This window comes from Sorghum bicolor, chromosome 10, assembly GCF_000003195.3.
Source record: "Sorghum bicolor cultivar BTx623 chromosome 10, Sorghum_bicolor_NCBIv3, whole genome shotgun sequence".
In the NCBI taxonomy this organism is placed as follows: Eukaryota; Viridiplantae; Streptophyta; class Magnoliopsida; order Poales; family Poaceae; genus Sorghum; species Sorghum bicolor.
This window is the reverse complement of record NC_012879.2, coordinates 3179683-3193639: the sequence shown is the minus strand read 5'-3', so window position 1 is coordinate 3193639 and position 13957 is coordinate 3179683. Positions and strand designations below refer to the sequence as shown.

General features: G+C 45.0%; 2 protein-coding genes across 3 annotated transcripts; both read left to right on the top strand.

Moving 5' to 3' along the window:
* Positions 1864-4667, top strand: LOC8068795 (trafficking protein particle complex subunit 4). Of its 2 annotated transcripts, none has more exons than XM_002437800.2 (4): positions 1864-2152; positions 3100-3214; positions 3310-3478; positions 4123-4667. In XM_002437800.2, exons 2-4 carry the CDS (start codon positions 3149-3151, stop codon positions 4317-4319), a joined length of 432 nt encoding a protein of 143 aa, XP_002437845.1. In that variant the 5' UTR covers positions 1864-2152; positions 3100-3148; the 3' UTR covers positions 4320-4667. The 2 variants fall into 2 exon arrangements, with proteins under 2 accessions (XP_002437845.1, XP_021305224.1); XM_021449549.1 differs by having other exon boundaries at positions 1888-2152; positions 3079-3214.
* LOC8068794 lies at positions 4925-13660 on the top strand. Its single transcript, XM_021449547.1, has 10 exons — positions 4925-5288; positions 5520-5582; positions 6543-6621; positions 6762-6890; positions 11203-11281; positions 11433-11478; positions 11849-11955; positions 12037-12106; positions 12430-12512; positions 13299-13660. Exons 1-10 carry the CDS (start codon positions 5073-5075, stop codon positions 13327-13329), a joined length of 903 nt encoding a protein of 300 aa, XP_021305222.1. The 5' UTR covers positions 4925-5072; the 3' UTR covers positions 13330-13660.

The window sequence follows — 13957 nt, the reverse complement described above, 5'->3', positions numbered from 1 at the left end:
AGATTTCTCGTCACATCAAATTTTACGGTATATATATATAGATAGAGTATTAAATATAAATATAAATAATACTTAATTACACAGTTTATCTGTAATTTACGAGACGAATCTTTTGAGTCTAGTTAGTCCATAAAAATCGCTACAGTATGTAGAAAACTTTTGGAATTACTTCCACCCAAAAACCCAAAAATTTTCAAGATTTCTCGTCACATCGAATCTTTAGACGCATGCATGTAGTATTAAATATAGACGAAAATAAAAACTAATTACACAATTTAGTTAGAATTTATGAGACGAATCTTTTGAGCCCAGTTAGTCCATAATTGGACAATAATTACCACAAACAAATAAAAAGTGCTACAGTGTCGTGAAATTTTTCCCTTCACCAACTAAACACGACCCTAAGCAACACAATGTAATGGCACATAATTTAGTGCCTGAAACAGTGGGCACTGAGATGTGTAAGCTCTATAGGAGCATTCAACCAAGAATGGTTGTTGAAGTGTTCCTTCTACTAAATAAGCTTCTCTAGCTAGATAATCTACAACTAAGTTCTCTAAAATACTAATCTTATACAAATGGAGATGAGTAAAGTCAATACAAATATCGTATTCTTGTGTACAAGTCTTCGTTCTCTAATTTGGTAGTTGGCTATGATATAAAGAAGATAGGAAGTGCACGAGTTGGCTATTATACCTGTGTATATCTCATATTGGTAGTGATCTTTGTTGCCGGAGCAAGCGCTCCAGCCTCAGCCATAATGACTGATGATACATTCTTCATGATCGCCTTGGTATAAAGTGTGTTAGGTGGATACACATATATGTTGACAAACATAATACCTAAATGTGTCTCTCGGAGGTTTTGTCTAGGAAAATCTAGGATGAGGGAGGCGTTAGTATAGCATATGATGCCTGTGGAGGGTTCTGGCATTTGTTGTAGATGCATGCTTGTACTGCATCTGCAGCGTTTATACTTTGGTTGTGGATATATTGTTGTTGATGTTGCTCTATGTGGTGGTGTCAATTCGTCCCTACAAAAAGAAGAGTCTCTTCAAGGTTCTCACCTCTTCCTCCGCCTATTGATATTTTATTTAGGCTCCATAAGTGAGTGTTGGAGTATGCAACCATCGTGTGGTGGATCTGCCAAGAGTTCCAAGTCTTTTTCTAGAACATGTGATCATTCTTTGCCTTCCATATATACTATAGAATAAATAAAGATTAATATAAAAAAATCCTCATTTACGTTAGGCATGAGAAGAGTAGAGAGAGTAAATTGCACACCATCATATTCAAGATCAAACTGATTTAAGCAGGTGACACTGGAAGAAAAGGTGAAAATTATTTTTAATGACACCATAGTACGAGCAGTGTTGATCAATGTGCACAAGTATCTACCCGCTCTCTCTCCCGTGACAAGAGCAAATCTGATAAGTCTCGAAGCGAAAATTCTAAAGAGTGGAGAGAGTACCTTACTCTTCCAAAGCCTTTTGGCAAGACAGGGGTCTAAATTTTAGTTTTTTATCACAACACTTATGTATTCTCAGACCTTGTTTAGTTGTGAAAAGTTTTTAGATTTTGACACTATAGCACTTTCGTTTGTTTGTGACAAATGTTATCCAATCATAGACTAATTAGTATCAAAAGATTCATCTCGCGATTTATAGGCAAACTGTTCAGTTAGTTTTTGTTTTCGTCTATAGTTATTGCTTCATGCATGTGCCGCAAGATTCGATGTAACGGAAAATCTTAAAAATTTTTTGGTTTTTGGGTGAACTAAATAAGGCCTCAATCTACAAATCATTTTAAATTACAATTTTTTTTTTATGTTTTTACGTTTCCCCTAATGGTACAAAAATGTTACAGTGGTACTGGCTCGTGAACGACCTGACCCTGCGGCGTGCCGGCGGCCGGTCTGCCTCTTCCTCCAAGTTCGCCCCGCCCCGTCTCTCGGTTCTCTCCCGTGCCCCCACGCCGCCTCGGTGCTCCCACTCTCCTCCCAGCGCCCTCACCCCTGGCGCACCTCTCCCTCTCTCTCGTTGTCCCGTGCCCCTCGCGTGCGCTCTGTCTCTTTGTGGCGGCGGCCCAGACCTACGCCACAGGTGCCTAGATCGCCATCTTCGGGACCTTCGCCGGTGACGAGCACCCACCAGGTACGCCAGTTGCTTTGGATGGCCATCTGTCTTCCGCTCCTAATGTACCGTGGGAGCCCGGCCAGCTGCCCAGGGTGGCCGGGCCTTGGCTCCGCCGGTGTTTCGGATGGATGCTTCTGCTGAATCCGCCCCTGTGTTGGTCTCTTGGAAAACGAATTATGAACCTAGATCCAGATCTCTCCGTCCTACCTCACAGCTTTGCATAGAGCCTAAACATGTGAGATAATCCGAGATCCTTATAGCTGAGAATGTAGTCTTCGTTAGATGAATCAAGTGTTACAGGAGAAGATATAATATATGCTTATGCTTTTATCTTTTATTAGGATAATAAAATTGTATTAACAAATTCAGTGACACATATTGTGAATACATCTTATTGGAAGTATGTTGCTTAGACAGATCGTGGCTCTTTATTTTTTTTCGAATAAGGGATTTTCCCCATTTCCATTACGATGAACGGAAATACATCAAGTTTTAAGGCCTGAGCATAGTAGCAAAAAGAGCAGAAAGAAGTTCAGAAGAAAACGTAATGCTAGGATTTAACACTTCATGCCAGATTACAACCCTGGGATTGATAACAGCAACCAACATGATCGAGGCTCTTTATAAACAAAAGAAACCATATTGGTTTGTAAGTGCATTAATTTACTGGTTCATGACCAAATTGAATCGTTGGACATGAACTGGAGGATCAGTTATGCATTTGCTGCATTAGCAAAAAGATATTATGCAATTTGCACAATGCGCACTGATACTGAATTACATTTTGAGCTTGGTGTTCTCCTGTATTGAAGTCCAAATCAGAGAGATCTTAATCCGATTGAGAAATTATCCATTCGGAAAATTGAACTGTTTAAATGCCTATGAGAAGTGTTCTTTGCCCGAGTATTTATCTGTTACTGTTCTACTTATCAAGTATCTTACAGGCTCTGGATGTTTCTCTGCAGCTGATACAGGAAATTTACTTTTATCCATACTCCACCTACTTTGTTGACTATGGCACTAGCAGCTATCTATAACCTTTTCATCATTAACAAATCTGGCGGTCTTATATACTACAAGGTATGTTCCTGGGATCCCCTTTCTCTTCTTTATTGAGATATTCTAGACCTCGAGCTGTCAACCATGCCATCTGAAGAACCTGCACATATCTCCAGGACTATGGTTCAGCAGGGAGGATGGATACCAATGACAGTCTAAGATTAGCAAGTCTCTGGCATTCGATGCATGCTATCTCCCAGCAACTCTCCCCTACCCCTGGTTGTAATGGCATTGATCTCTTACAAGCTCATAACTTTGATCTCCATTGCTTTCAATCCCTCACAGGTATGTAAACTGATTAACAGTTCATAGATCTGGTACACATCCTATAGTTCTGAGCTAATGCATACTTTGTGTGTGTGGGTACACTCACTGAATCAATTTTAGTTTTACAAACTCTGATTTAAGTATACAGTAGGTCGTAAACTTGAACAATTTTACTTTCCCCCCTTCTACATGTGAAGAGGATGATCTCATTGATATTGCATATAGCACCAAATCATATATGGTTATGTGCTGACCATTACATGTGTGGGAATACTTCCATTATCTACTATTACTTTGCCACTGAAGTCTGAATTATGCGGCGCTAAGTAGCAGTGTTTTTAACTAAGGAATTGCAAGGTTTTGTATCATGTGAGATTTTTTAGGGGAAGTGAGGGCTTGAATGCTTATGGTAGAAAATAGAGATTTTGAAACCTGCTACACTCCATTTACAAAACAATTATTGTTGGAGCTATGGATAATTTCATTTGAACCATTATGCAGCTGAAATATATCTTTGGGGTACATTGATTTATCTCTAGAGTTAACTTATGCTGTTATCTTTTGGTTGTTTGAGATTGTGATCTATAATCATCGGATAGTAACTCACCCAAATTGGCCTGTTTCACGTGTAGTATATGCTCTGATTGCTTCACTTGCTTCAGGGACAAAATTTTTCGTTGTATGCGAAACTGGAGCTCCAAATATGGAAATGCTGCTGAAAGTGATTTATGAGCTGTACACGGACTTTGTTTTGAAGAATCCGTTCTATGAGATGGAGATGCCGATTCGGTGTGAGCTGTTTGATCACAATCTGGCTCAGGTGATCCAGAAGGACCGTGTTGCACTTCTGGGTCGGTGAAACTCGAAAACCTATAGCCTCAACCCTATCATGTATCTTGTACTTTTTCCTTTTTCTACATTATTACCCTGGACTTGCTCTGCTGGAAAGTTCTACCGGTGCATAACCGATAACTTGAATAGTGTGTTGCTCGCATGTAATCTTCTTTTGATGTAAATGGGATGTAGAGCTTTGCGTGCATAAAATGCTGCTGCAAATAGCAACTCCATGGAAGCAGCTTTTGTTCTAGCATGTTTTTCCTGCGAGGATCTTGAGCATGCCCGCATGATCAGTGATATAGTTAAAGGTTTGTTTAGACTGTTGGAATTTTATGGCCTATTTGGAATGCGGGAAATAAATTTCTGTTTCTGTGTTTTTCATAGGAAATTAAACTGATCCATGTGAAATTCCTATGTTCTAAACATGCCATATATGAATTACGCAGACACAAAATCAGTTCAGCTTGACGCAAAAAAAAAAATCATATAGAAACAACAATTTCTTCCGTGTTCCAAATAGACACTTTCACATAAATCAGTTCAATTTCTAGGAAAAAAACACAGAAACAAATCCTTTTTTTCCGCTTTCCAAAACGACACGCAGCAGTTGCGGTTCAAAACGACACGCGCACCGGCCCGGTGCGGAAGGCAACTCCGCAAGCAGTCCCGGTCGGCAGCAGTGAACCGAGCAGAAGAGGAAGAGGGAGCACGCCCGCCGCCCCCGCCCCCGCCCGTGCCGAGTCGAGGCTGCCTCCTCCGTCGCGGCGCGCCGAAGATGAGCCTCTCCCATCGTCTCCCCCACGCGGCGGCGGCGGCGGTGGACCCCTACTACGTGTATGCGCCGCACCCGGACCCGCAGCGGCAGGGCGTGCTCACGCTCTTCGTCGCGGGGCTCCCCGACGACGTGAAGCCCCGCGAGATCCACAACCTCTTCTCCCACCGCCCCGCCTTCGACCACTGCCTCCTCGAGTACACCGGCCGCGCCAACCAGGTCTGTCTCCCTCCGCCTATCGCCCTTGCCCCTTGGCTCCTGCCCCGTGCTACTTCGCTAGGCTAAACCCACCAGGCCACCATCTGTCTGTCTCTTCTGTGAGCCCAACCCGGATTGATATAGCGAGGAGAGAAGATAGTCTGATGCAAATTCTGCCTCTGTATGGATGTGTACATCGACGATGCAATGATGTTGTTATGTTCACTGAATTTCTGAATTCTTATGCCGCAGGTGGTTGCTTTTGTGACGTTCTTCACCCATGAGGCGGCCCTGTCGGCAATGACTTCCTTAAATGTAAGCCAAATGATCGTGCTGTATACCTGTACTGTAGTGTACCTGGCTCCATAACTGTCAACCATGAAGTTGGTTGTCTTCAACCTTGTTACTAGTGCTGTAAAGACAGGGGACAATAATAATCTAATTCCTTCTGCATTTTATATCTGCTCAACAGCATGCCCCGGGGCGGTGATGTGGATAAATAAACTGAATTCTCCTGTAAATCAAGCATCTCACCTAACTATGTGGTCATTGTTCTGCATTATGTGAACTTGGCACATGATCTGACTGAGTAGAAATTTGAGGATTGAAGTCTACTAAGCTTAAGCATTAGCAATTTGCATTTTAGCACTACTGAGGCATCATTGGCGCTTTGTGGACTAGTTCATGTCGCTGACTCATTAGAATTAGATAGTTTTACCATTCATCCTGCCAGATACAAATAATGGAACATTGCACAGATCACAGCTACATGGTCAGAGGAACTTGGAAGCTACTGTGTTATCATATTCGCCACCTAAGCCTACTAATGATTAATGAATTATTCTGTCTTAGTATTGTGTGGCTCTAGCACCTTCAATTCAATTGCTGTGTTACTTATTATTTAAATCCACATCTTGTGTAACAACATTGATTTGATGTCCATAGGCATGTCCAAAATCATGTCCAGATTTTTCTTGGCCATTTACCAGTAGTGTAGCGAGTCAATACAAATTCTATGAGAAAAATTGCCCTGGCTACACATAGCGAAAAACCAACTTGGGTTATCAGAAATGCCAACTAAAAGAATATCTATCCATGTCAAGCCTAACCAACATGTAAACTTTTATTTTATTTATAGCATGTAAAGCACAAGTTTAACGTATGCATTAGTAGACAGAAATTAGCCTACAAATTCATAACTCTTATTACTTTGTAGCTATATTTATTCAGGCTTGAGTGCTATTGTAACTGATCTAATATTTTGATCCATTTCAGGGAACAATTTTTGATCCGGAGACTGGTTACCGTTTGCACATTGAGCTAGCTAAATCAACTTCACGTAGACCTCGTGGAGGTGTCTTCTATGCCATTAAAAAGTTCCATAATATTATTAGAGTTCCCTGCCTGCCTTGATCGTCATTTAATGTTAACATGATATTTAATGTTATCAAGTGACTATGTTGACTCTAATCATTGATGGTAGTTTTTCATTAGGTGGCGAAGTCTACCGAGTTATTGACAAACGGACTAACAAAACAGAAGGAAATGCTGATGAGAATGTCGGTGATGAAGTTGACGAGGAAGTATGGGGGGGAGACGAGGATGGAGCCAATGATGATAATGGTCAGCATTATTACTTGATATCTTTATGAATTACTTTTGGTTTTGTTAAATGAGGTTACATGAAATGGTGCTTAACTTATGGTTCAAGCCCTTAATCCAGTGGCAACATTCTAATCTTGTTACTGGTGTTAGAATTAGGGTTTCTCATTAGTTGGGCTAACCCTAACCAGGGTGCCATATAATTAGGGATACATGGGCCTCATGGGCCTAGCCACATGGGCCTGTTACACACATACTCCAACACCCCCCCGCAGTCTGAACTACCGGCGCAGCGGAGTTGCAGACTGGACTCGAAAAGAATCACACACACGAGACCCCCCACAGACACAACTAGCCACTGGTGATGTTGAGGCTGGAGCGGAACTCGGCGAAGGTCGAGGACGGGAGGCCCTTGGTGAAGATGTCGGCGAACTGGGAGGTGGTCGGGACATGGAGGACCCGAACATCGCCGACAGCGACCCGGTCCCGAACGAAGTGTAGATCGATCTCCACATGCTTGGTCCTCTGGTGCTGCACAGGGTTGGTGGAGAGGTACACCGCACTGACGTTGTCGCAGTAGACCAGTGCGCTCCGGGAGAGAGGGCTGTGGAGCTCGGCGAGGAGCTGCCGGAGCCAGGAAGCCTCAGCCACGCCGTTGGCGACAGCGCGGTACTCCGCCTCGGCACTGGAGCGGGAGACGACCGGCTGGCGCTTGGACGACCAAGACACCAGGTTGCCGCCTAGGAAGACGGCGTAGCCGGAGGTGGAGCGGCGGGTGTCCGGACACCCGGCCCAGTCGGCGTCAGTGTAGACGACGAGCTCGGTGGAGGACGACCGTCGGTGGAGGAGGAGACCGAAGTCGACGGAGCCGCGGAGGTAGCGAAGGATCCGCTTGAGAGCGGTGAGGTGTGGCTCCCGGGGATCATGCATATGAAGACAGATCTGCTGAACTGCATAGGTGATATCCGGCCGGGTGAAGGTGAGGTACTGAAGTGCCCCGACAAGACTCCGATATGCAGTGGGATCTGTCACTGGGGTACCCTCAGCCTCCGATAGCTTGCCCTGTGTGTCAACCGGAGTGGAGCAGGGCTTGCAGTCAGTCATCCCAGCTCTCTCCAGGATGTCAAGAGTGTACTGCCGCTGGTGAAGGAGTAATCCAGCAGGGTGAGGCTCAACAGTGACCCCGAGGAAGTGGTGGAGCTGACCCAGATCCTTCATAGCGAACTCCTGCTGCAGTGATGCGATGATCCGTCGAAGGAGGGATTCACTGGAGGCTGTAAGGACAATGTCATCAACATAGAGCAACAGATATGCAGTCTCAGCCCCATAGTGATAGATGAACAAAGAGGTGTCTGACTTGGCCTCCACAAACCCCAGAGTCAGCAGAAAAGCAGCAAATCGATGGTTCCACGCCCGGGGGGCCTGCTTGAGGCCGTAGAGAGACTTCTTGAGCCGACACACCATGTCTGGACAAGAAGAGTCAACAAACCCCGCCGGCTGACTGCAGTAGACTGTCTCAGTAAGAACGCCATGCAGGAAAGCATTCTTGACGTCCAGCTGATGCACGGGCCACCCGCGCGTGAGAGCCAGCGAGAGCACCGTGCGGACGGTGGCCGGCTTCACCACCGGGCTGAAGGTCTCGTCGTAGTCGACACCGGGCCGCTGAGTGAAGCCCCGGAGAACCCAACGAGCCTTGTACCGCTCAAGGGTGCCGTCAGCCCGACGCTTGTGGGTCCAGATCCACTTGCCGGTGACGATGTTGGAGGCCGGCGGTCGTGGCACCAGATCCCATGTCTGGTTGGCGAGGAGTGCCGCGTACTCCTCTTCCATCGCGCGGCGCCAGTGAGGGTCCAGCAAGGCCTCGCGGACGGAAGAGGGTACCGGTGAGACCTGCGAGTCCCCAGGCATCGCCGCAAGAGCCCGGGGCTGCAGGGTCCCAGCCGCGTGTCGCGTCACCATCGGGTGAACATGACGCGGGTGTCGGTGAAGGAGCGGTGGGTGGTACACCGGCGTCACGGCCCGAGTAGCAGGGTGCCGCGGCGGCGGGGTCGGTGTCGCCGGCGGGGAAGACGTCGCCGATGGCGCAGGTGACCCCGGCGAAGAGGGGGCCACCGGCGCCGCCGGAGGCAGCGGCGCCAGCCGGGCACGTCGCTGGTAGACGCGCACCGGCTGGGCGAAACGTGCCGGTGGGGCTGGTGTCGAAGGTACCGACCCCACGTCGGGAGCACGTCGCTGGTAGACACGCACCGGCTGGGCGAAGCGTACCGGTGGGGCCGGTGTCGAAGGTGCCGACCCGGGACCCGCGTCAGGCGCAGGGGCCGGGCCGGAAGGTGACACCTCGGGACCCGGGCAGGGTAGAGGCCCCGAGGTGTCACGGACGACAGGCGACGTAGCAGTACCTGCAGGAAACACCGGAAAAGGTGGCTCGACCACCGGGTCAGTAGGAAACACAGAGGAGAGGTCATGCTCCGAGGTGGAAGCAGGAGTGGTAGTGGTGGAAAAGGGGAAGATCGACTCGTCGAACACCACATGGCGAGATATGAGGACTCGACGAGAGGTAAGGTCGTAGCATCGATACCCCTTGTGATCCGGGGAGTACCCAAGGAAGACACAGAGAGTCGAACGGGGTGCCAGCTTGTGAGGAGCGGTGGCGGTGGTGTTGGGGTAACACGCACACCCAAAGACTCGAAGGTGATCATAGCGAGGAGGGGTACCAAAGAGAGCGTGGTGGGGTGTGGGAGCTGGACAAGCAGCGGAAGGAAGGCGGTTAAGGAGGTAAGTGGAGGTGTGCAAGCTCTCGGCCCAGAAGCGAGCAGGAAGAGAGGCCTGGAGCAGGAGAGTGCGCACGGTGTCGTTGGTGGTGTGAATCATGCGCTCAGCCTTGCCGTTTTGAGAGGAGGTATACGGGCAAGACATGCGCAGCTGGACACCGTGTGAGAGAAAGAAGGCGCGGGAGGTGGAGTTGTCGAACTCCCGACCATTGTCACACTGGACAGCCTTGATAGTGAGGCCGAACTGTGTGGACACCCAAGCGAAAAAGTGGACAAGCGCGGGGAAAGCATCAGACTTTGCACGTAAAGGAAAAGTCCAGGAATAATGAGAATAATCATCCACCACCACAAGATAGTACTTGTATCCAGAAATACTGATGACAGGAGAGGTCCATAAGTCACAATGTACAAGATCAAAAATGCGGGCCGCATGAGAAGAAGAACTAAAAAAAGGAAGACGAACATGACGGCCCAGTTGGCACGCATGACACAAATGCTCATCGTGAGCCCGAGTACATCGAATATCGGAACTACGACTAAGCTGCATCAAAGCATCACGTCCAGGATGGCCGAGACGCCGGTGCCAAGTAGTGGAGGTAGTGGTGGTGAAGGCAGCTGACAAAACCGGCGAAGGAGGCGAGGCAGAAGCCGGAAAGCGAAGAGTGTAAAGGGGCCCCGTGCTGTCACATCGGAGCAGAGGACGCCGGGAAGCCAAATCCTTCACAGTAAGACCAGAAGAGTCAAACTCCACAGAACAAGAGTTGTCAGCTGTAAAACGACGAATAGAAAGAAGATTGTGAACCATAGAAGGAGCAACAAGAACATCAGGAAGACGAAAGGAACCATGGGGGCCGGCAGCACCCACAGAGGTGACAGGAAGAAAGTATACCGGGGTTAGGAGTGGTGTGGTAAGTAGCCCCAGAGTCGGCGACCCACTCCGGCCCGACTGGAGGTGTCAGGGCCATGGTGCTGAAGGAGTGCGCCAAGGCCGCCTGGTCAGGGTTTCTCATTAGTTGGGCTAACCCTAACCAGGGTGCCATATAATTAGGGATACATGGGCCTCATGGGCCTAGCCACATGGGCCTGTTACACACATACTCCAACAACTGGGGCATGGACAAATCTTAATAATACACATTTACAACTATCCAATCATAATGGTGCGATTAGAAACTCCGTAACTTTGTTATTTACGGTAATGAAATTCAGGTGTGCCTCTCTTTGGAAAATATATAATGCTAGCCTATTGATATATAATCCAGGTTGGAACTATCTAGAATTTCTAATTCAAACCAGATTTGTATTTACCTTTTCCTTTGTCATATTGAAATTTCAGGTTGTTCATGACTTTGATGGAACCTCGTCCATCGTTTTTATTATGAAAATTTTCATGTTGATTATACATTGTAACTAGGACTGAATTAAGATTGACATAGCACCTAATTAGGGGGCGGCAACTTTCTCACTCTTTTAATAACAAATGCAGTCTAGGATTTCCGAAGGCACTATAATTAATCATATCATACCTCACCTGCACATTTTTGTTGGCACCAAACATGTAGGTGATGGAGAATCAGATGAGCCATCAGGCACAGAAAATGAAAATTCCAGTGATAAGAATGAATTGCCTGCGGATCAGAGGTTGACACACTCATATTAGACATAGTTGGAGACGATATCTTTCTTTGTATTTATCTTAATAAAATACCAAAGCTGTTTCTCTTGTGTTATCAGCTTTTCATGGGTCTTTTAGTGGTTTATATCACTAATTATGTTTCCTTTTAATGGACAGTGATCAACCAAGGCACAAGAAGCAGAATGGGAAATCTCTCTCAAATGTGAGTTTATTGTTATGGTTTCACTTCACATAGTTAATACCTACATCATAGTTGTAATAACTAAAAGTAGCACACAGTGCTGTAAGCCTATGAAACATTGTAAGTAGCTGTCAATTTTTCATTAGATTGTTACTTGAACAACATGCGTTTGTGCCTGTAGGGTCTACTAATTTTAATAGTACCTAGATAACCCTTGCCAAACTATTCTTGAAATGTGGATATTCCATGTCTTGTCTGAAGAATCATCTAGTACCTTGACTTATCCACCAATCAAACTAGTGGGTGGATTTTTGTACAAGTTCTTTTGTTTCTTGTTTAAAGCTTGCTCGACACGTATAAAGCTTGATATAATATGGCCTGTTTGGTGTAGGATGGACGAGATAAATCTTCGAATGATATACCACCTTGCTCTACTCTCTTTATTGCAAATTTGGGGGACACATGCACAAAGGACGAACTAAATGAAGTTTTATCCAAGTATGATGTGTGAATTCTTCTAATTTGCTTGTGACGTGGTGAATAGTAATGAAACTGATCATTGTTGTTCTAAACTGTCAGGGAACCTGGGTTTGATGTCCTTAAAATGCGTCGCCGTGGTGGAATGCCTGTTGCTTTTGCTGATTTTACGGTATACCTACCTATACCTTTATTAATTTAGCTGGTGACTTGATGTACTGCTGTTCTGTGGTCTAAAAAATAAAAATGAAGGATGTATCCACATTTTTTCCTTGCATGTTACTCCCAGTTAGTGAAGTTTCTGAAGATCTGTTATTAAGTTTAAGCCAATGTGAAATGCTGGTTCTATTAGCATGAATAAACAAGCACCATATTTTTAAAAGGCTAGAAGGGATGCATTTTTTTCTTAGAGCGATGCCTCATTATTTCACCATATTTTTTTCACCTTTTATTTATTTTTACCGAGAGCCTGAGGCAGGCAGTTGCAATATGCAGGATATTGAATCGTCTACAGCTGCTATGAACAGCCTCCAAGGCACTGTATTGGCTTCTTCTGATAGCGATGGATTGCACATTGAGTATCCTCAAAATTACTTGCTTTTGTTGCAATATTTCTGTTTGTTTGCTGTATATGTGTCAGTAGCATAAGGTATCCTTTTTCCTCTATTGAAAGGATGTCAAATGCTCTGCCGTAAGTTTTTTATCGGAAAAGACAGGAGTACCAAAGGCATCTCATAATACACGTTAATTTATCTCTTTTCGGTTTCAGAATCTCATAGTGATCCCTCCATCAAGAAAAGAATGCAATTAGAGCACAATATCATGTTAAAGTATCTTGAGTTTGGCTAACTAGGCTAACTATATATTAAAAATATCAATATTTAATATCAAAATGAGTATCATTAGATTTGTCATTATATATATTTTAGTACTAATTTGGTGTCGTAGATGTTAATATTATTATCTAAATATTTAGTCAAACTTTAGACAGAGGTAGTGCAAGTTAATTATCTCATTTGGGTTTCGGATTACATTGGTTTTGGTATTGGTTTGCCATTTACGTGGTGTTTCACTTTTTGAGTTTTCAAGATCGTTTTGCATTTGCCATGAAATGGTAACCAAATGTTTGGTCCTCACTTCAAAGAGAAACACAATTGTTTGATTTTTGGTATGCTAGGCTCAAAATATCATGTCCGGTTGCTATGCAATGGAGGTGGCTAGAATTGCTGCTGCCATTCTCCATTGATGTGTCATAGTCGAAAATTCTCCTGGTTTATCACAGTGCACTGTACAGTACAATTTATTTCATTGGCTTGACATGAGGCGTCGTTATATGTCCTTGTTTCCTTTAACTCTAGCAACAGGTATGCAAGGTCAAAGATGAGGAAAAGCTAAGCTGCTGGACCGTAAATCTCCTGTCTTCCTGAAGGTATCAGTAGGCATACCTGCACATGTAACTGCATGTAGCTTGCTTAGTTGCTTTATTAATCCAAGCAAGAGAATCGAGAACGGTGCTAATTGTCCTCTATAGCATTGTAAAATACAGAGTATTTACCTGTATAGAAACATCCCTGTTTGGAAACTGCTATCATCAGGCATGATGTCTACGGCACCTTAAAATAGAATTTTACGTGGATCCAACATGGGGTCAGAATTCAGGTCTCTGCCTATGATGAAGGGAAGTCAAAATGTTGCACTGTCTCGACAGAAGACAGTTGGTGATCAATTCCGGTTCCGTCCTGGCTACGAGTAGTTTTTGTTTTCTGATCGCCCGGTATTGTCGAAAGGTTCAGAACCGTACACGGTATATGGATGTGGCCGAAGACTCGAAGAGGGTCCTTTTCTGGCCTTCACAGGCCAAGTACTCTCTTCATACCCATAAAGAAAGTCATTTTGGCCAAAGTTTTAGTTAAACATTGGAAATATAAATCATGATAAGCTTTTAAGTTGTTGAATTTAAAAATATAAAAACTGTATGAATAGATTTGTCTTGAAAAATACTTGCATAAAAATATACTCGTTT